At 45.6% G+C, this 20,199-nt stretch overlaps 1 protein-coding gene across 1 annotated transcript; it reads right to left on the bottom strand.

Moving 5' to 3' along the window:
• Nucleotides 1-268: 268 nt before the first annotated feature.
• Nucleotides 269-19,944, bottom strand: gtf3c2 (general transcription factor IIIC, polypeptide 2, beta). Its single transcript, XM_079753460.1, has 22 exons — nucleotides 19,826-19,944; nucleotides 19,459-19,513; nucleotides 19,121-19,208; nucleotides 18,855-18,957; nucleotides 17,930-18,536; nucleotides 16,601-16,719; nucleotides 15,956-16,137; nucleotides 14,539-14,633; nucleotides 14,341-14,418; nucleotides 14,040-14,138; nucleotides 13,349-13,576; nucleotides 12,924-13,038; nucleotides 12,619-12,727; nucleotides 7,499-7,530; nucleotides 6,913-7,042; nucleotides 5,174-5,318; nucleotides 4,452-4,613; nucleotides 4,111-4,198; nucleotides 2,844-2,972; nucleotides 1,892-2,140; nucleotides 1,452-1,559; nucleotides 269-1,342 (listed from the first exon to the last, which is right to left on the bottom strand). Exons 3-22 carry the CDS (start codon nucleotides 19,124-19,126, stop codon nucleotides 1,178-1,180), a joined length of 2,949 nt encoding a protein of 982 aa, XP_079609586.1. The 5' UTR covers nucleotides 19,127-19,208; nucleotides 19,459-19,513; nucleotides 19,826-19,944; the 3' UTR covers nucleotides 269-1,177.
• Nucleotides 19,945-20,199: the final 255 nt, after the last annotated feature.

Here is a 20,199-nt window from a genome sequence, read left to right as displayed (position 1 = left end):
TAAAGAACGCAGATGACCAAAAAGTGAATCTGTTTATGTTTCTACTATATTATATTAAGATACAATATTGTCATTGAAAATAATTTATAACCAGTGTTTCCTTAATCTCTGATGATATAGCTCCTTTAAATTACATTTAGTCATTTAGCTACATGTGGCAACTGTTATTGAGCGACTGAGAGAACAGATAGTTTGGATAATTTAGTTTGATGGTTTATTATTATTTTTTTTTATTTAGAATGATCATTTATTATACAAAATGTTTAGAAGAACGATTTGTTCTTGAATGGATCATTTTTAATTTAAAGCATATTCTCAGTGCTTCTATTATCCAAAGAAACAGGGTTTATGAATAAACACACAAGGGGGGATCATTCTTTCAATAATTGTCAATTTAAAAGATTACAAACATTTCCAAAATTACTTCTTGAAAGAAAAAAGGTGTTTCAGAAAGATATGACTGTATAGAATATAAAAATATCATGAAACACTATTTGCGTTCGGATGAAAGTTATGTGGCAGAGCAGCAAACTACCTTTTGCAGATTTTAACTGTACTAGAAAACTAAAAGATTCATTTAAATTTAAACAACCAGTGTAATGAATATTATTGCATGAGGGACATTCAAGAAAAAAATAAAATAATAATCTAGATCAGCAAAAGTCACTATGTAAATATAAAAAAACAATCAGCTTTAAAACATTTGCGCACTATAAATTAACGACATTCACAGTCTGCCCCGCAGTGCCGCGCCTCACTCGTACCAAGGTGCTGCAGCACAAAGCGTTGAGCCGTCACCAGAATCTAAAACAACGACAATGCTGGAAAGACTGAGCTTTATCCAACTTGCCCTGTAACACTGATGTTCTTATGAAGGGATGAGTGGATCCAACCTTTTCCCTGAGCAGTACAATGTGGGGGTCAATGGAGCAGGTGGTAGTATATAGCCACTTCAGTTGGAAGTCATTTAGCTGCAAACTGCCTTCCCTCCCCCATCCGAAAATCTAGAAAAAGATGACTTAGTGTCCGCACTGTGGCTTTAGGTCATCTAGTTCCCCTCTGAACAGGGTTAGGGTTAAGCCAGCTCACCACCCTGGGGAGGGCCTTCTGTCTCAGAGGCACCGGTACGCTCTGAGGTGCTGAGTGAGAAAGCTCAGGCTCCAGGCTAGCCAGCTGCTCACTGGTCCTCTTCCTCCTGGCCCGCGGGGCCAGTGGGTAAAGCACTGAGCTGTGTGTTGATGTGGGAGCCGCTCATGTTGTGGAGGCAGTGGACCCGCAGCAGGCCCGCCTGGCCCACCGAGGCCACCCAGGCGTGGCAGCTCATGTTGGGGTTGAAGCGGACCTGGGGAGACGGCAGAGGTCAGAGCGCTGGCTGAGCAGAGTCTCCTCGGACACAATGGAGGACAAAGCACGTCTAGGTCAGTCTTCAGCGCCCTCTCGTCTTTAGGTACCTTGTGGAGCGCAGCCAGGGGCATCCTGTCCAAGTCCAGGTCAGTCTTCACCTCCGTTTGCTTCATGCGTTTCCATGGCGCCCGCCTCTTATAATTCTTAAAGCTTCGCTGGAAGAAGCAAAAGAAGGGGTTAAATGGACATCCTTTAAAACACAGTCTGCCAGAGAAAGACGTCACGTAATGTCACTGTGGGCTCAGGTATCAGATAAACCTGCCTTTGTATGAGGGCTCACGGGTGTGTGCGTGTTCACAGCTCAGTGGGCTGCTCAGCGGAGCCAGCAGAACACCCGGAGGTGGGGATGGAGGAGTGGGAGGTAAAGAGTGTTGGCTCTGGAGCTAATGATGGCTACCTAACGTCTTTAGCAGATGGCCCTGAAAAGCACGCCTTTCAGGTGTGTAACCTGACGCGCACACACACACATGCACGCATGCACACGCACCAGGTTGCTGTCTGAGAAGTGGAGGTAGTAGCTCTCCGCAGCCTCCCTGTAGGTCTGGATGTTGGGGGCATCAGCAGGGCTCTCCTCTGGGTTCCTCTCCTCATCGCTGCTGGCAGAGTCTTCCTCAGAATGTTTGTTGTTGTTGTTGTTGTTGTTCAACCGCCCTGGAGGCATTCCAACTTTTCCCTGACTCCCTTTACCTCCCCTCTCCTCTGCATCGTAGCGTACCATATCAGTGAAGTAGATGGGCTGCAAATGCATTAAAGAAAATGATCTGAGAACATAAGGCCATACATATCTTTTGTTTAACCATTCCCTTTTTCTTCTTGAATCAAAGCAAGTCCTTAGTGGTTTTCATGTAAAGAATATGAAAGCGATGCTTTCTGCAATGTGATTAGTTGTTCTTGATCATTCAGGAGAATACTAGACATTGACTGTTACTAGTGGTTCAACTGCTCCAAGAGGTGGACCAGCCCACTCAGACCTTTGTGTCAGAACACTGTCACACGTTTTAATGGCTATGAGCGGCACAGTTTCACATGGTCTTTTACATCTCAGGTTTCATGTTCCATATTAACTGGCTAAACTTCCCAGCTGTCGTTTGGAAGTTTGGTCCAAACAAACAGAACCACGTAAAATTGTAAGAAGGGCTCAGATACAGAGGGAGATGGTTAAACGAACGGGAACGGGAAGGACAGAGGACTCAAAGAACTAAATAAAGAATAGAAAGAACAGAAAGAAAAATAGAAGGAATGAACGAAAAATAAGAACAGAAAAAGTAAGGTAAGGAATAAAAGAAGAATCAACAGAACAAAAGAACGGAAGATGGAAGAGAAGAAAGAAAGAAAGAAAGAAAGAAAGAAAGAAAGAAAGAAAGAACGCTGGAATGATAGAACTAAAGAACGACTGAAAGAATGGAAGAGTGAGTGAAAGAAAGATCCAAGCGCCTTACGAAGCGTCTCTCCACAGTCCGCCGGAGGCTGGGGTAGGTACAGTTGAAGTCGGGTAACAGGGCGAAGATGACCTCCCCTAGACCGTCCCCGGTCACCAGGGAGTTACACCAGTCGCTGAAAGACAACGACTACAACACAAAGCAACACACGCCATCTTGAAATGCTTGAAGAAGAAATAAAGTAGTAGTTATAGAGGGATTATCACTCTCCGTCACTCCCCGCTCTACGCGCATGTTGTTGGCAGAAGAGAGCGACAAGAGCCGCAATCATGTCTTGTTGTGCGGTTGGTTGCACAAACCCTTTTAATAAGGCTGATTATCCCATTTATTCTACTTCTTGCTTGCCAACATAACAAAACAATTCAAATACTTTAATAATTATGCTTTTTCTTATTCGTATTGCATGCTTATTAAATGTATGCTTTGTTTGAGTTCATCTCCCTCAAAAAGTAGTCCCCTTTAATTACGATCGATCAAACATGTTTTTGACACCTCGAAGGGCATTATCCCGCTTATACCATGGTCACTTGCCAAAGGAAAGAAATGAAGATCATGCATTTATATTTTCATGCGTTTTATAATCCAAATATAAGGTTTTTCACAAAAATAGGACGGACCTTAGCTACGACTTGGCAACGGGAGGTATTCTAGTCCGCTGAGCTATAAGCCTAACATTATGGATTGTACATATTTATAATTTGAAATTCGTCCCAGCCTTTATTCCACAGATACTCTAGGGTCTATAGCATATAACCGCGTTTTCTGATTACAGTTTAATGTAACAGTAAGCTGACAAAATGGCTTATTAACACCACAACTGCAAATTAACCACTTGGAGATAACTATGGCAACCGGTCAAACAAATGTTCTTTTTGCCATCATTCTGCGCGCGCATCCGCCGTGTTGAAAAACAAATAATCCCCCTATAGAGATAAAGAGTAGTTATACCTAGTATAGTGTCTTGTATTCTCTTTAAGAACGGTTTGCCACCGTACTGTTTTGCTAATGTGACACCAGAGTTTCCCTGTGGGGATTGATCCATGACCCCTAAAGGTGCTGCAAGTCGGTGCTATTGGAGCGTCATTTGGCCAATAGATGACCAATCAGGGCATCCCTTTCTGTGATTGGTTCAGGGAATCCATCCTCCTCTGTTCTGCTCTTTTCTATTCTACATCTTCAGAACGCTCCAAATCTTACCTACAGCACCTTTAACCGTTTGAACCAATCAGAGGCTGCGGGGGTCTGTGTGTGGGTGGGGGAGACTCACCCAGACGGTTCCCGTCCTTGGGGTGATGAACACTGAGCGAGCGTTGCGGTAGCCCAGGTCGTTGTAGTAGGCTCCAGTCAGGCCTCGTCTTCAAGAGAGGGGACAGGGACATTTAGTTATGTTGATTTATATACACTAAATCCACTAGATGAGGATCACGGTATAATATGCAATGGATAGTTCAGTCATCTGGTTTACTACACTATTTGGGTTTATGGTTTATAGCTTAATATAAGGCATTTCACTATTTTGAATCCCTTTCTAACTCTACTACTGTGCTTTCTGCGTGTGTGATTGGTTGACGAGGGGCTTGGGGTGCCAGGGAGAGGAGTTCTCCTCACGATGCATAGCTGATCTCCTGGGAGTGGAAGGTTCCTGGTGAGGCCAGGGGCCAGCACACCTCCGTGGTGAGGTTGCGTTTCTGGACGTTGATTGGCTGGTAGAGACGCTTCAGGTCCCACAGCTTCACCATGCGGTCGTTGCCGCCCGTCGCCATCAGCTGGCTGACACACACACACACACACACACACACACACACACGACTTTAAGGCCATCAGCATGAAGGGGAATAGAACGTACCTAAAGAATGGAACCTGTAGAAATGTGTAAATGTGGTAGATGGCTGGATGGTAATAAAAGGTGAGCAAAGAAGAGGACAAGAATACATTCAGTTTGGTTCCATTTTTGGGAAAACACAGCCATGATGCCCTCACTGGTACACCCAGAGTACACAACACAACATATCCCATCAGCATGTCTTAATTCATCATCAATTGAAGAACTCCACCTCACAACAGCTGCTTCCTACTGCAGTCAGACACTAAACAGCCTCCATCCAGATCATTACCATGCTGCAAGTTGCATAAAGTAACATTTGTTGTGTAATGTCTGTAGTAGTATGTCGACTTCCACTCTTAGTTACAACAGGAGCGACAACATGAACCCATTGTAAACGGGTGGACACAGCAACAACTACAGCATGAGTAACAGCAGGAGTTACAAGGGAACCCCAACGTTGGGGTTATTGCAGGAGATGCAACAGGTTCAACCCTGACATGTGTACCTGGAGGCGGGGCAGAAGCAGAGGGCACGCACTGCGTTGTCATGGGCAACGAAGCAGTGGTAGGGGAGGAGGGTCAGGCCGTGTGACGGATCACAGACTCGTAGCAGAGAGGAGCAGCTGGAGAGGTCCCACAGACCAACCGTACCTAAGAGAAGGAGAGCGAGGGAGAGAGAGAGGGGGAGAGGGGGGGAGAGGGGGGGGAGATGGAGAGAGAGAGAGGGAGGGAGAGGGAGAGAGGGCGGAGAGAGAGAGGGAGAGGGAGGGAGAGCCAGAGAGAGAGAGAGAGAGGGAGAGAGAGAGAGAGAGAGAGAGAGAGAGAGAGAGAGAGAGAGAGAGAGAGAGAGAGAGAGAGAGAGAGAGAGAGAGAGAGAGAGAGAGAGAGAGAGAGAGGGAGAGGGAGAGGGAGAGAGGGCGGAGAGAGAGAGGGAGAGGGAGGGAGAGCCAGAGAGAGAGAGAGAGAGGGAGGGAGAGGGAGAGGGAGAGAGAGAGAGAGAGAGAGAGAGAGAGAGAGAGAGAGAGACAGAGAGAGACAGAGACAGAGAGAGAAAGAGAAAGAGAAAGAGAAAGAGAGAGAGAGAAAGGGGGGGAGAGAGACAGAGAGACAGACAGCCAGAGAGAGACAGACAGCCAGAGAGAGAGACAGACAGCCAGAGAGAGAGACAGACAGCCAGAGAGAGACAGACAGACAGATAGACAGAGGGAGACCGAGGAAGAGACAGAGAGAGAGGGAGAGACAGAGGGATAGAGAGAGACAGACAGACAGACAGAGAGAGAGCGAGAGCGAGAGAGAAGGGGACAGACAGAGGGAGAGAGTGAGATAGAAAGGGACAGAGGGAGGGGAGAGACAGAGAGAGTGAGAGAAGGGGACAGAGGGAGAGAGAGAGAGAGAGAGAGACAGACAGAGGGAGAGAGTGAGATAGAAAGGGACAGAGGGAGGGGAGAGACAGAGAGAGAGAGAGAAGGGGACAGAGGGAGAGAGAGAGAGAGAGAGAGACAGACAGAGGGAGAGAGTGAGATAGAAAGGGACAGAGGGAGGGGAGAGACAGAGAGAGAGTGAGAGAGAGAGAAGGGGACAGAGGGAGAGGGAGAGAGTGAGGGAAAGACAGAGAGAGGGAGAGAGCGAAGGGGACAGACCGGGGGATAGAGAGGGACAGAGAGACAGAGGTAGAGACAGACAGAGAAGGAGACAGAGACAGAGGTATGAGAACTACCACACCAAAGCACAAAAGGGCTCTGCCATTTAACAGCACACCATGGTCAATAACAGTAGTCAGTGCAAAAGTCTACTCAATTATATGGGCTTGGGATCTTCTTCTACTTTGTGTTGATTGGCAGGTCAGACACCATCAAGTGTGCATACTGACAGGTGGACACAGAACAACATGACTAATGTGAGAGCGCTGGGGGATTGGGAGAAGACATGGGACTAACCCATAGTTTCTGACATAATGACTTTGCTCTGGTTCTAAAGCTCCTGCAGCTTGTTGTGCTTTATTAATGAAACTTAATAATACAACTGAACTCGTAGGTTGGTAGATTTGAAACATTTAAACATTTTTAGTTAAACTCATAGGACACACTCACATGAGGTGTCCTACATTAAAAAGTTATATGCTGTTTTTAATGTTTTTTAAAGAGCAATCATTAAAGGAATCTTTCAGTGAAAATCAAGCCATCTCCAATGCCTGGTATTTATAAAAGGAAGGAACAGAGCAGCTAGCACACGTATAATGTTGTACCGTCATAGAAGCCGATGGCCATGATGTTGTGAGGCTTCTCAGGCAGCCAGTCCATGGACAGAACCTGGCCGCTCTTATCATGGTGGGGGGCTTTGGAGGCACCCAGCTTCAGCGTCAACACCTCTCTGGCCTGGGGAGACGAGAAACTAAAGACATTCAATACAACAACACCAAGTCACTGGTTTAGGTACAACAGGTCCTGGTTTTACTGCTGAAATGAAGAAGCACAAAATACAATGAGCTGGTTGAGTCAGTCACAACCCAAGCCTCACATATCTAAAGACTCATGTCTAGCTGAAAGATCTGTTTCACTTTCTCTTGCCTTGCATTGGTTGACTAGTATGTGGCGTGAGATGGGGGTATGTAAGCGCGTAATTGGCGATCATAAACGTTGCCATTAATAGTCAAGTGCAAGTAAGTGTTTGGAAAGGTTTTAAAATCAAGATTGTGCAGACTGGCCACTGTAGAATACATTTATCAAAACGTTTTATTGGGAACACTATCTCTTAAAGGAAACAGAAAACAAGGCATGTTCAACAGTTTGGTGAAATGTGGGCCAATGGAAGGCTGGGGACTGCGGGCCTACCTGATACACTGGTGGAACGTGGCTGTCTCCTTCTGTTTTGGGAAACAAAAATTAATCATTCTAATCACCACATATCAGTCATGATTACACAGGAACCCAAACTCGCTATGAATAACTTGAATAGAAAAGTATGAGGTACATATTCTGACATTTGTTCGTTTGAATACCAACACTGAAATCAATAACACTGGGACAGCATCCAACAGAGAGTGGATAAACAACAACCCATTTCAGCAAATAAACACCAACCTTTGCAATGAACCATATGCACCAGAGATGGCCGTTTCACTACATGTCAGTGCTTCATAAAAGACTATGGACCCTTTCAGGGTTTTCTTTGGGTTCAGAAACACTTAACTGCCCCCTGGTGTACGTGATAAAGTGACATGGAAGGAGACCATTCTCTCAGGTCAACACCATGATAACGTCACAGCTGGAGGTTAAAAACAAATCGTAATCTCAATCAACTATCAGAACTAGGTCATCAGAACCAGAAATAAAGTATTTTCGGTTGTAGGTCTGGATGTGTGACTAAGGTCTGTCCACCTCATCAGATATAAAGTATTGTCTGTGGAAGGTCTCGGCGTGCCACTAAGGTCTGTCCACCTCATCAGATATAAAGTATTGTAGGTCTGCATGTGTGACTAAGATCTGTTCCCCTTACAGAAATGAGGGAACTAGGAGGACAGGTGGTCTTGTAATTCTCTTGAGTGAATCAGCTAAGAGTTATAGTTACATTACATTTTGTCTTTAAGAAGGTTGTCTCATATCTAGCTGTGGTGAGTCTTGAAGGTAAGAATTCTAGTGTTTGGCATTGCAATTGGTTGTACTAACTTTAACCCTAGTATCTGCAGTGTTGGTTTTTGCTGTGTTGTTGTTGATAGTAAGGACGTCTAGTTTCGGTCACAAGGTGTGAACAACAGGCTTGATTGACTGGGCGGAGCTAAGGCTGCCTGAGCTACCATGTGCATTTAAAGGCTAAGTGTTAGTAGCGTCAGCTTTAGCGTCAGGACCCAGTAAACGAAGACCCGGGAAACAAAGACTAAGTGAGTCTCTCTGTGGGAGTCCCTCAAGACCTTAGAGGCCACGGTATTGTAGCTATGTGTCGTACTTCAATTATCGTTAGAATCTCTACTCATAGATGACGCCACAATAGATCCTCTGCTCGGTGTCGTAACCCATCCAATCTATGCCATTTACCCACCCTCGCCATCACTGACCTTGAAGTGATGGGAGGACTCTGGAATTGCCAGTCAGCGGTCAAAAAGGCAGACTCTATTTCGGCCTACGCGTCCCTCAATACCCTCCATTTCCTGGCCCTGACAGAGACCTGGATCACTCCAGAGAACTCTGCCACTCCTGCTGCCCTTTCCACTGTTTACTCTTTCTCACACACCCCTAGACCTTCGGGGCGAGGAGGAGGGACCAGACTCCGCATCTCTCCGATGTGGACCTATCAGGTCCTTCCACTAGAACACTTGGCCAGATCTGCATTTGAACTCCACATTTGTCACCCTTCCTATTAATCTCTTCATTGTGGTAATCTACCGTCCCCCTGGTCCCCTTTGTGACTTCTATGACGAAATGGATGCCCTTCTCAGCTGCTTTCCTGAAAATGGCACACCACTCGTTATACTTGGCGACTTTAACATCCTGCCAGAGAAGTTGCACTCACCTGAATTAACCAACTTTTTTGCCACCTTTGACTTAACACTATCCCCTTCTCCTCCCACACACAGGGCAGGGAACCAGCTTGACCTGATATTCACAAGGTCCTGTGGCACCTCTGCTCTCTGTTACCCCACTCCCCGTGTCTGACCATCACTTTGTTGCTTTTTCTCTCCCCTTAAAGTCCTCTCCCCCCTCCTCTCTAGTCCCCACATTGTCACCACCCGCCGCAACCTCAAAACTCTCTCTCCCTCTACGTTTGCCTCAACTGTTCTGTCTTCACTACCTTCTATTGAACAATTCTCTCAACTATCCACAGAGGAATCCTCTGACACTCTGCTATCCTCCCTCTCCTCCTCTTTGGACTCCCTCTGTCCCTTCCACTCCAGACCGGCACGATCTTCACCCCCCCCTCCTTGGCTGTCTGAATCTCTGCGGACCCATAGAGCAGAGTTGCGGGCAGCTGAGAGGAAATGGAAGAGATCAGACTGTCCTAATGAACTATCTCACTATCTCTTTCTTCTCTCTGATTTCACCTCCACTGTGTCAACAGCCAAATCTGCCTTCTACCGGACCAAAATTAACTCCTCCGCCTCAAACCCCAGGAAACTGTTTCCCTTGTTCTCTTCCCTCCTCAACCCTCCCTCCCCTCCTCCTCCCTTCTGCCTCACTGCTGATGACTTTGTTACCTACTTTACCCAGAAAGTAAAGGACATTAGCTCCTCTTTCATCACTGCCACCATCCTCCCTCCCCCCACCCCCACCTCTGTCTTTACCCAATTCATCCCTCTCACCTCAGACGAGGTCAACAGAATTATAACATCTAACCATGCCACCACCTGCCCCCTTGACACTATCCCTTCCTCCCTCCTCCAGGCTGTGTCAAACGACATCCTGCCATTTCTAACCACACTTATTAACTCCTCCCTCACTTCTGGCATTGTTCCAACGTCTTTCAAGACTGCCAGAATAAAGCCTCTCCTCAAAAAACCAACCCTTGATACCACTGACATCCAGAATTACAGACCGGTATCTCTTCTTTCATTCCTCTCTAAAACATTGGAACGTGCCGTTGCTAACCAACTGTCCTCCTATCTCTCATCTAACAACCTGCCTGACCCTCACCAGTCCGGCTTCAAAAAAGCACACTCCACTGAGACGGCTCTCCTCGCGGTGACTGAGTCTCTCCGTGCGGCCAGAGCCTCGTCCCTCTCATCGGCTCTCATTGTCCTTGACTTGTCTGCAGCATTTGACACTGTAAACCACAAGATCCTCCTCGCCACTCTCGCCGAGCTTGGCATAGCTGAATCTGCCCTTTCCTGGTTCACATCCTACCTGATGAATCGCACTTATCAGGTAACATGGAATGGCTCCTTGTCCAAACCTTGCACGCTTGATACAGGTGTCCCTCAAGGCTCTGTACTGGGGCCTCTTCTGTTCTCCCTCTACACCAGATCTCTGGGCTCTGTAATTACATCCCACGGCTTTTCCTATCACTGCTATGCTGACGACACTCAGCTATTTCTCTCCTTTCCCTCATCTGACAAAGCCCTGATTGCAACACGCATATCTGAATGTCTGGCAGAAGTCAGCACCTGGACAACTGCCCATCACCTGAGGCTTAACCTCAACAAGACTGAGCTCCTCCTAATACCAGGGAAAGATTGCCCACACATGGACTTACTGGTCACTGTTGAGAACATCACTGTATCTCCTTCTCCAACTGCCAAAAACCTTGGTGTAGTGTTGGACAATCAGTTATGCTGCACCGCAAACATCACTGTGGTGGCCCGGTCCTGCAGATTTGCACTTTACAACATCCGCAGGATCCTGCCCTTCCTCACAAGGGAAGCAGCTCAGCTTCTAGTCCAATCACTGGTCATCTCCCGCCTCGACTACTGCAACTCGCTCCTGGCTGGACTCCCTGGCTCTGCGATTAAACCCTTGCAGCGCATCCAGAATGCGGCAGCGCGCCTCGTGTTCAACCTACCAAAGTTCTCACATGTAACCACCCTCTTCCGAAACCTCCACTGGCTCCCTGTAATAGCTCGCATCAGATTCAAGATAATGGTACTGGCATACATAGCAGTCGATGGAACTGCCCCTGCCTACCTCCAAGCATTAGTAAAGCCACACACCCCAGCTCGATCCCTCCGCTCAACTACCTCAGCTGGACGTCTGGTACCGCCATCGCTAAGCGCAAGCATAGGTCGATCAGCGAAGTCACAACTTTTCTCTGTTTTGGGACCTCAGTGGTGGAACGAGCTCCCTACCGATGTCAGGATCGCAGAGTCGCTCACCAGCTTCCGCAAAAGACTCAAAACTCACCTGTTCAGAGTTCACCTCGACTCTGCATAGAAACCAATGCACAGCCACCATTGAATGTTGTACGTCCTGGCACTTGTACATTTCACTTATTCAAGGTACTTAATTGTGTAGCATCTACAGTAGCTGCTATCGTTGCTTTACACGGGGAATGGGTTAGCCTAGCGATTGTAATACTTGCACTTGGTTCTATGAACATCTTTACTGTACCGACAGCGATATATTGTTTCACTTCTTATGACAAATGTACTTATTGTAACAAATGCACTTATTGTAAGTCGCTTTGGATAAAAGCGTCTGCTAAATGCCCTAAATGTAAATGTTATAGAATGACCAGAGACAATCCCACAGATAATATAACAATTATGTAGTGACGTTAATGCTTGAGAAGGACTTTCCAATATGAGATGTAGTCTGGTATTCTTCCCAAACACTACGTGAAGGTTCCTCTCTGCTGGACCGCTCCTGCCATTTGGTCCTGATGTCAGACAACCTTTCCCGAGGTAGTCTGACGTCAGGACCAAGGGGCCACGGCAGAGCGGCTTGTGTGGACCTGGGAGGCTCTGTCTGGTCAGCGGTGGACTGCGGTGTCCACGTCAACGTTTTCATTTTCGAACACTTATTGCATAACGCCCTGGTGTGTGCTGATGGTGACGCTCCGGCTGAGCAGCTGTTTATTTAATCTCTGCGTCCGAGTGATTGGTAGGCTTCCCAGACACTTAAAGTATAACGCTACGGCGTGTGGCGCATTTCATACACAACATCGCTCAACACATAACAGTCACACAACGACGGTGCTAAATAAGTATCACAAAGTTGCCATGGTCTGTAACCACGGGGATAACACGCCCTCCTCCTTCCTAAAACTCTCAGCCCTAAATGTATTTATTTAAATCACAGAGCTGAACTGCATCTGAAACAGTGGGTTCACCGGCTCTTTAAAGAGCCTGTTCATTCTCCGTGTCCTTGGGAGGGTCGATTATAAGAGGTGTCTCCCGATGTGGTCAGAGGACCCTGACTCCACTTCTGTTATCTAGATCGGCAAAGCCCTGCAGCTTTGGTGTTCTGCTTTGAGGTGGCAAACTGTGTACGAAACACAGCCTGTGGGGCCAGGGCAGGTGTTGTACCTGAGGACCAGGGGGAACACAGAGCCTGCGGGTGAGGTAGGCTGTAGATGCTGACCACCCCAGTGGAGACGGCCACGGCCAGCAGACCGAGGCGCTGCAGGAAGGGAGCCTGAGAGAGAACCAAGCTTTAATAGATTACCTCTCCCCAATACCTCAAAGGCAATAGTGGGATGACATCTGGTATCAGTGCATATTGTGCATTTATTTAGGACACAATAGAAAGCATCAAGGGTCAGATGACAACTCATGGACACACCGATACCTAGTGAAGCAGAGACACTGGGGTCTTGGACTGGTCCGCCTACCTTTCTGCTGGTGTTGGGGGGCTCCCAGGACCCCGCCGGACACCACTTGAGCTGCCAGACGAAGCCTTTCTCTTGGCCCAAGCCGTAGACTAGAGACGCCGGGCCGGCCTCGGGCCTTCAGGAGGAAGGTTGAAAAACAAAGCAGAAACAACTCAACGCAAGCACACCTAGACGTGCTCAAATTAATACTGCATCATCGCTAGAACTTTGCCATTGAGACGCTAGTGGCTTAAAAATGACTCGGATGGAGTGGTTTAGGGAGGAGTGCGAGAGTGAGCTCCAGTGTAAAGCTCACTCCCAACGCCTAGAGCCACCAACCCCAGGGCTATGGTGAGAAATACAATTGATAGAAAGATAAAAACAGGATGAAAAGGGTCCATTTGTTGCATTGAGTCGCTGAAGATACGACCCCTGCAGGCCTTTACCTGCTGCTGTAGTCCAGCCCTCCCATGTCCCATAGCTGGACCAGGCCGGCCCCCGCATACATCTGGTTGAAGACGTGCTGCTGGTCCATGCCCTGGTGGCAGGCCAGGGCAAGGTACTGGTGGGCGGTGGCCCCGTCGGGCAGCGGGCACCACTCCAGGGCCCACACCGGACCCCCCACAAACACCGTCCAGTCCAGGCGCTCGGGGTGGGGGTCGCTGACCTGGAACCTGCCATGGGTTTGGTCGGTGGAATGATCAGATCTGTCCATGAGCGCCTCAGCTCCACCTCCTCCCTACTGCACTTCTCTGATCGTGTGTGTCGCATGGAGCCGCTGTGGTCATTCATATGGCAATGGCAATAAACATGGTAAAAATGTAAACCAATAGATTGATGGTATTTTTACTTCATTTTTAAGGGGAAGATAATGAAGATGGATGGAACACTTCATGATATTATGTATTCCCAGACGTGTGCTCATTGTGTGAAAGGAGAAGTGCCGCACCCGCTACCTTCTATAGTCCCAACACCACCCCGTTCCCACGAGGTGGACCATTGAAGTCATTCCTCAGATGTGGATCAATGGACAACGCAAATCCCACAACAAGGACATCAAGGATCTTAAGCATTCATGGAAACGAGAACAGTGGTTTGAAGCATTTAATGTGTACTAAATATTTACTATATTTCCACCTGTTGAGTCTTTGCAGTGTCTCCTTGTTGCTGATGCCCTCTCTAGAAACTTTGAAAGCAGCCGACTGCAACTCCCGGGGTAAGTACTTCTCCAGCTCACTAAAAGAATACACAAGGAAAGAGACCTGTTGGAAAGCTCTGTGAGAATGTGTTTCATTTGATCCAAATGACCTGATACAGAACAGAATCCACTCTTTAGCGTGTGAAGATCAACTGAATATTAAGTCTAACTTCAGAGACCATCTCTAGTGAAACACAGGTTATTTGGACTGTTGTTTGGTGCTTAAACTGGGATGACTACCTGCTGGAAACAAGGGTCCAGTCGTTGACCGTGGGGAGCCAATCTGGAAACACCGAGTCACTGTGGTGCTCCTCTCGGCTACAATAGGAGGAACGTCATCAACAGCATTCTACTAGTCCAACTCATTTGTCTTATTAGTTAGAACCCATATTATCATATTACAATTACAAACACACAGCAAAAAGAGAGGTTACGTACAACTTCTTGTTGGCCTTGTAGGCATCCAACGCAGGCTTCATCATGGCATTGGAGATCCCGTTAGTGGCTACGCCAAAAACCCTTCTGTGGAGTATCTGTTGACGCAAATGTAATCAACTTTTGGAAGCATCCAATTCAAAGTGGTGGCCCGCACCATCTCGATGGAACATTTCAGATTGATTCAATGACATAGAAAATAAATTATGCTTTTCAAATTGTGTGGGGATCTATGCAGCAAATCAATCATTATTTTAGCCTTAGATTTACAGCCAGAAGCACACCAAATAACAAACTTCAATGTGAGTCAACTTGTGGCAAGACACAAGCACAAGTGAATGGAAAGTGGATTTTAAATACATTTTAAAATCTATTTGGTAATTGTTTTTATTTGCTACATAATTAATTGCACTTTTGCACCCCCAGTTAAATAGCCAAATAAGAAGATGGGTGGCACACCTGCAATTTTTTCTTTAACGTAAAAACTCTTGATATGGCGGCAAATCACTGGCAAAAATCTGTGCAAAAAACACACTATTGTGCGGGCAGTATTTCCTGCTCATGAGAACAACATAGTATGTGAGGAGAAAACCATTCGCAGTGAGCGCACACATTAAGTGAAGCAGCACGAAATGGATGCCACTGTGCACACAAATGTTGTCTATGCTCTTGTGCTCGCAAAGTGTTTTGCTGTTTTCTAGGATATTTTCTCGGGGGCGATTGTTTTACAGCACTAACACATCCAGACTCGAGACTTTCTTGTTCAGAGTTCATCTGGACACCTGCATAGCCATCGCCCACACACACCTCTTGTGCACCTTCTGTATTGTATGTTGTATGTCCTGGTACTTAATGTACAAACTTATTGTATGTTGTGCGTCCTTGCACTTAAAAATAGTACTTAGCATTTTGTAGCATCTTATCCTAGCTATCTTTGTTGTATACAGGGAATGAATTAACCTTGCGATCCTTTGTGATTGGCACTTGGTTCTATGAACATCCTTACTGTACAGACAGAGATATATTTTTTCTCTTTCTTCTGATAAATGTACTTTTTGTAAGTCGCTTTGGATAAAAGCGTCCTAAATGTAAATGTAAAAACTGTAATAAATACTGCATTGCCTCCCTGTTGCTATTTTAACAAAGATATTTGGTGTAACAATAAGACAGATCGACTGTGTAAAGATTATCCGAGCGAGCAGGAAAACCCTTTCGAGTGTGACTGAGTGCTGGTTCAGTAAAAGTGTTTGCAATAATTATTTATGTGCATACGTGTGTTGGTGTTACCACCCTGTGAAAGCCATTTTTGCTCACAATGTTTGCAGTGATATGCCGCCATACTCTGCAACAACATGCATGTGTTCAGCCCTTTCTCTTAACATTCAAAACATCCACCCCACTGAAGAAGCAAAGTACTTGCATTGCTTTTATTCAAGTATCTAGTTGCAGGTTCCAGTTCCGATTCAAGACCCTCTGTCTCCTCATCCTCCTCCTCCTCCATGTCGTCAAGCATCTCTTCATCCCCACCGCCGGGGAGGAAATCTTCATCTTCTTCAAAGTCGTCACTATCAAGTCGCCTCCTCTTTTTACACTTCATCGCCGCTGCAGGACAAAAGGGGTTAAAAATATATATAATTTATATTATAACCCATTGGTTTACAAAGGACGGCTTGTAAACCAAATCTCACAAGCTGGAGATTTGATGTTAAAGGCCCTGCAATTGCTTGCGATTCTTGCCACCAACAGTGGAAAATGTCAATATTCGACACCTTGAATGAAACTCATTAATACCAGTGTCTCCGGAATATGGACAACAACTTGCCACTGAGATCCTTACCAGACCGAGAAGAAATGTATTTGATGGAATTATGATAGTTAAATCCCATAATTCCCATTCACTTACAATGGTTGAAGGTCCCTGTGCCACATCAAACCACCGTCCCTGTTAGATGACTCCCCTCTGATCCCAGCCCCTCATAGCTGAAACCTGATTTATTTCAGCCAGATTCTACAAGTGTTAGGAAAGAAGATCAAGACAATCATCCTAGCAGGGTGCGTAGCATACCTGCACCGTGACGTGGTCCCGGTCGGCCCGACAGTGAGTCTGGGCTCCCGCTGCGCGAGTCGGACGCCTCTGGACCGCTGAGGCTCTCTTGAGCCAGAGAATGAAGGTACTTCAACGCACTAGAACACACAGCAGTAACATCCTTAAGAAGGGACGGTCTGAAGCTTCAGAAAGCTTCCAAAGGAACGGGGTTGTTTAAGAGGGCCAAGTAGGCCCACATGGATGAGTCTGTCAGTGCCACCTTGACAGTGACTTTATTCTGATGATGGCATGAGCTTAGAATGACTTTTGTCAAGACAGTCTAGACTTCAGTAGGTGGAAAAAGCCTGGAGATGAAACAGAAATCATGTGCGCTGAAACAAAGGAAAAATTAAAAGGAAATAAGATAAAGAAATACTTTCTAGCAGAGTCACACTCGCACATTATTTTGCTACCCGACAACATTGAGGGCGCGTGCTGGAACGATCATGATGTCAGGTCACAAGAATCCCCCACATTACTCTGACCGGCCTATCAACCATTCAAGCAAAAATATAAATATATAATTTACGTCCCTACAGAAGCATTCTTATCATTATGTAGATTACCTAGGCTGTTTTCAAGAAATGCAACTCTTTCAGAACAAGCCTATAGACTAACCACCATACAAGGGATAATGTTATTTATATATACGTTTTTGAAATAGCCTTCCATATGTGTTAAATTGTTTACGGAAGTTTTCAAATGTAGGTCTGGAGCCAAAACTTTGCTTGCTGATGATTGACAGCAGACATGGACTAGGCTAGACCGAGACAGGGCCCTAGGCCGATTCAGTGAGGGCCTTTTTAAAGTTAAATTACAATCGGTTCATAAATAGACAATTGAAGCAATTAATGCACTAAATACACATAGACCCTTTACAAAATAGTTTTTGTAAATTGTTAGGAATACATCATTCATCCTCTATTCGAAACAATTTTGATTTTGACTGCTTCCGCCTAATTTCTGGCCAATCAGGGCCAGAAACGCCCTCATTGGTCTGGGGAAATCTATACTCAAATCTTATTTGCAATAAGCCAGTGCATTTGTGTACGGTGTATGTGTGCGTAGTAGTCATTTGCCCTGTATATCTTTGTACAAGCCTAATAATACTTATAAAATAATAGTTTTCATTGAGGTACCCTGGCATCAAATGCATTTGACTTATTTTTGCTAATCTTGCTGTCTTTTGGACTCTTTTTTGCCCCTCACTTAGCAACTCTAAAATCTCCCCTGCAGCAGCTTGAGGTTTGCCATGTTGTAAACATGGGTAAATAAAAAATAAATCTTGTTTGACTGAATGTAACATACGTTTTAGCTGCACGTCTTCTTGGACGGCCACCCAGATTGGTCTCTGGGTCTGGCCTAGCGGGGGTTTCCTCCATGTCATTTTGTAACATGGGGGCCATCTCCTGCGGTGGGTCCTTCTTCTTCTTCAGGTACTTCCTCTTTGGCTTTGGCGTCTCCACTGGTTGCTGCTCAGAAAAAGCTTTTTCGGCCTCTGTTGATGAGAGATCTTCTACTTTTGTTTTCCTGTCAGGTTTCGTCCTTTCATGGGACCCGGTGTCTTGGTCCCCTCCATCACTTGGTGCTATAGCTTTCTTATCCCAATCATTTGTTTGCTGACTTTTGAACTTCTTTTTGGGAGGGCGCCCTCGCCGCTTCGCCTGAGGACGCTGTTGTTCAGAGCTCTGGTCGGTCGGTTCTGCAGCTTTGGAACCACAATGCAGTGTTGGTTGAGGAGTTTCCGTGTCCAAAGAGGTCTTTTTGGGGTGCCATTCTGCTCGCTTTTGTTTTGGACAGGGGTTTTCAGGTTTCTCTTCCATTTCATAGTCCGAAAATCTTGGATTTTTCTTCCTCTCACGCTTATGTGATATTGGGCTTAAAGCGGAGAGGATTTTTGATTCCTGTTCTTGCCCTGTGAGGAGCAAAAAATAATAATTTTATCAATCCAAGTCATTTTCCATTACAGAAATGGTTAAGGTTATTTAATCTACAAGACAATTGAAGGGGGGAGACATTGTGATGATGAGCTCTTCATTTTCAATTATGGGCCTCTTCAAAATCGAACTGGTTCCCAACCTGGTTCCTATGCTACGTGCCACCTCTTTTCTTTAACCCATTCTCCTATCATCATATGTATAAATAATACCTCTTGATACATGAACAGGGCGATTACAACTATGACCAATCACAATGATAGGAGCAAAGGCACACATAATTAAGTACATTGTACCTGACATGGCTGCGACCATTAAGGCCTCTTCTGCTAGTTTTACGTCAAGGCTTTCACAAGCTTCTTCATGTCCCAGAGCGCCGTCCTTTTCCAAAAGAGGTCTCTGTTGCACAAGACCAGGAAAACAAAAAACACCACAGCAGTTGGATACTTCACAAAACAAAACTTTTATATTTTTGCAAACTTAATATTTGTAATTTAGCATACGTTTCCAAATTAAATAACGCTATTTCCTTGTTGCTTTACCAATAAAACCATTCCAATACCTCCATCTCTGTCCTGTCTGCTGAGTGGCTACTCTGTCGGGTGGGTTGATGTCAGCCAGCAGTACAAGTGTGTCTAATGAAAACAGTGCTGCAACAATACAGACATGTGTCCCATAACTCACAACAAGTGGACCTCAACAGGCCAGATGAGGCCAGAGAAAAAGGAGAGAGACTATATATATAATCAACAGACTTTTAGTTGGGAATTGATCAAATATATTGCAGGCATTAACTATGGATACCTTCCGATGCTATGCTAATGTACAATGTCCAAGCCTTGCGGCTGGCTGCAGCAGATACCAGTTCATGTTTCTATTGGATGGATGTAGACCACTCACCAAGCTGAAGTCTGCTGCCTCATTCCCACGCCATTTGATCAGCTATCATAGCATCCTGTTGGCGACAGACAGAGTGACAGGCAGACTGTCAGACAGACAGACAGACAGACAGATAGACAAGGCCAGTAGGATTGTAATGCACTACATTATCGACACATCCAGCAACACAGACTCGGACGAACAGCGACGAATATCCGCTGGTAGCCACACACAACATCCAGTGATTAGCATAGATTAATAATTAATTCATACATGCCGCACATATTACTGTTGTTACACCAAGTAAAGTTACTTTGGCTCAATCAAAGACAGCATCCTGCAATTGAACATCTATTCCCATAAAATGTATATGGTAAACTGGACTTACTCATGTAACATGACAAATTGCAATTTCCACAAAGATCCGTTGACGTGTGTGTTCATCATCATGATAAAGTGGTAAATAACCAACTAAACTTGACACACACTCGACAAGGATTCTTCTTCTTCTTCTTCTTCTTCTTAATGTTGGTTTTATGGCGGCAGACAAACCACTCCTTAGTGCATTACCGCCACCTACTGGTATGGAGTGTGGATCGGGAATTGTATTAATAAATAAATAAATCAAATAAATAAATCAAATAAATAAATCAAAGAAAACAAAACAAAACAAACAAAAAAAAGATTGAAAGATTGTCTCTATTAAGCTTGTTCTCCTAAGATACTGAAACAAAAAAGGATAACATTTCCTCAGGACTTCTT

The sequence above is a fragment of the Pollachius pollachius genome (genome assembly GCF_949987615.1).
Source record: "Pollachius pollachius genome assembly, chromosome: 16".
In the NCBI taxonomy this organism is placed as follows: domain Eukaryota; kingdom Metazoa; phylum Chordata; class Actinopteri; order Gadiformes; family Gadidae; genus Pollachius; species Pollachius pollachius.
The sequence above is the reverse complement of the archived record's forward strand: the minus strand, read 5'-3'. Positions and strand labels throughout refer to the sequence as shown.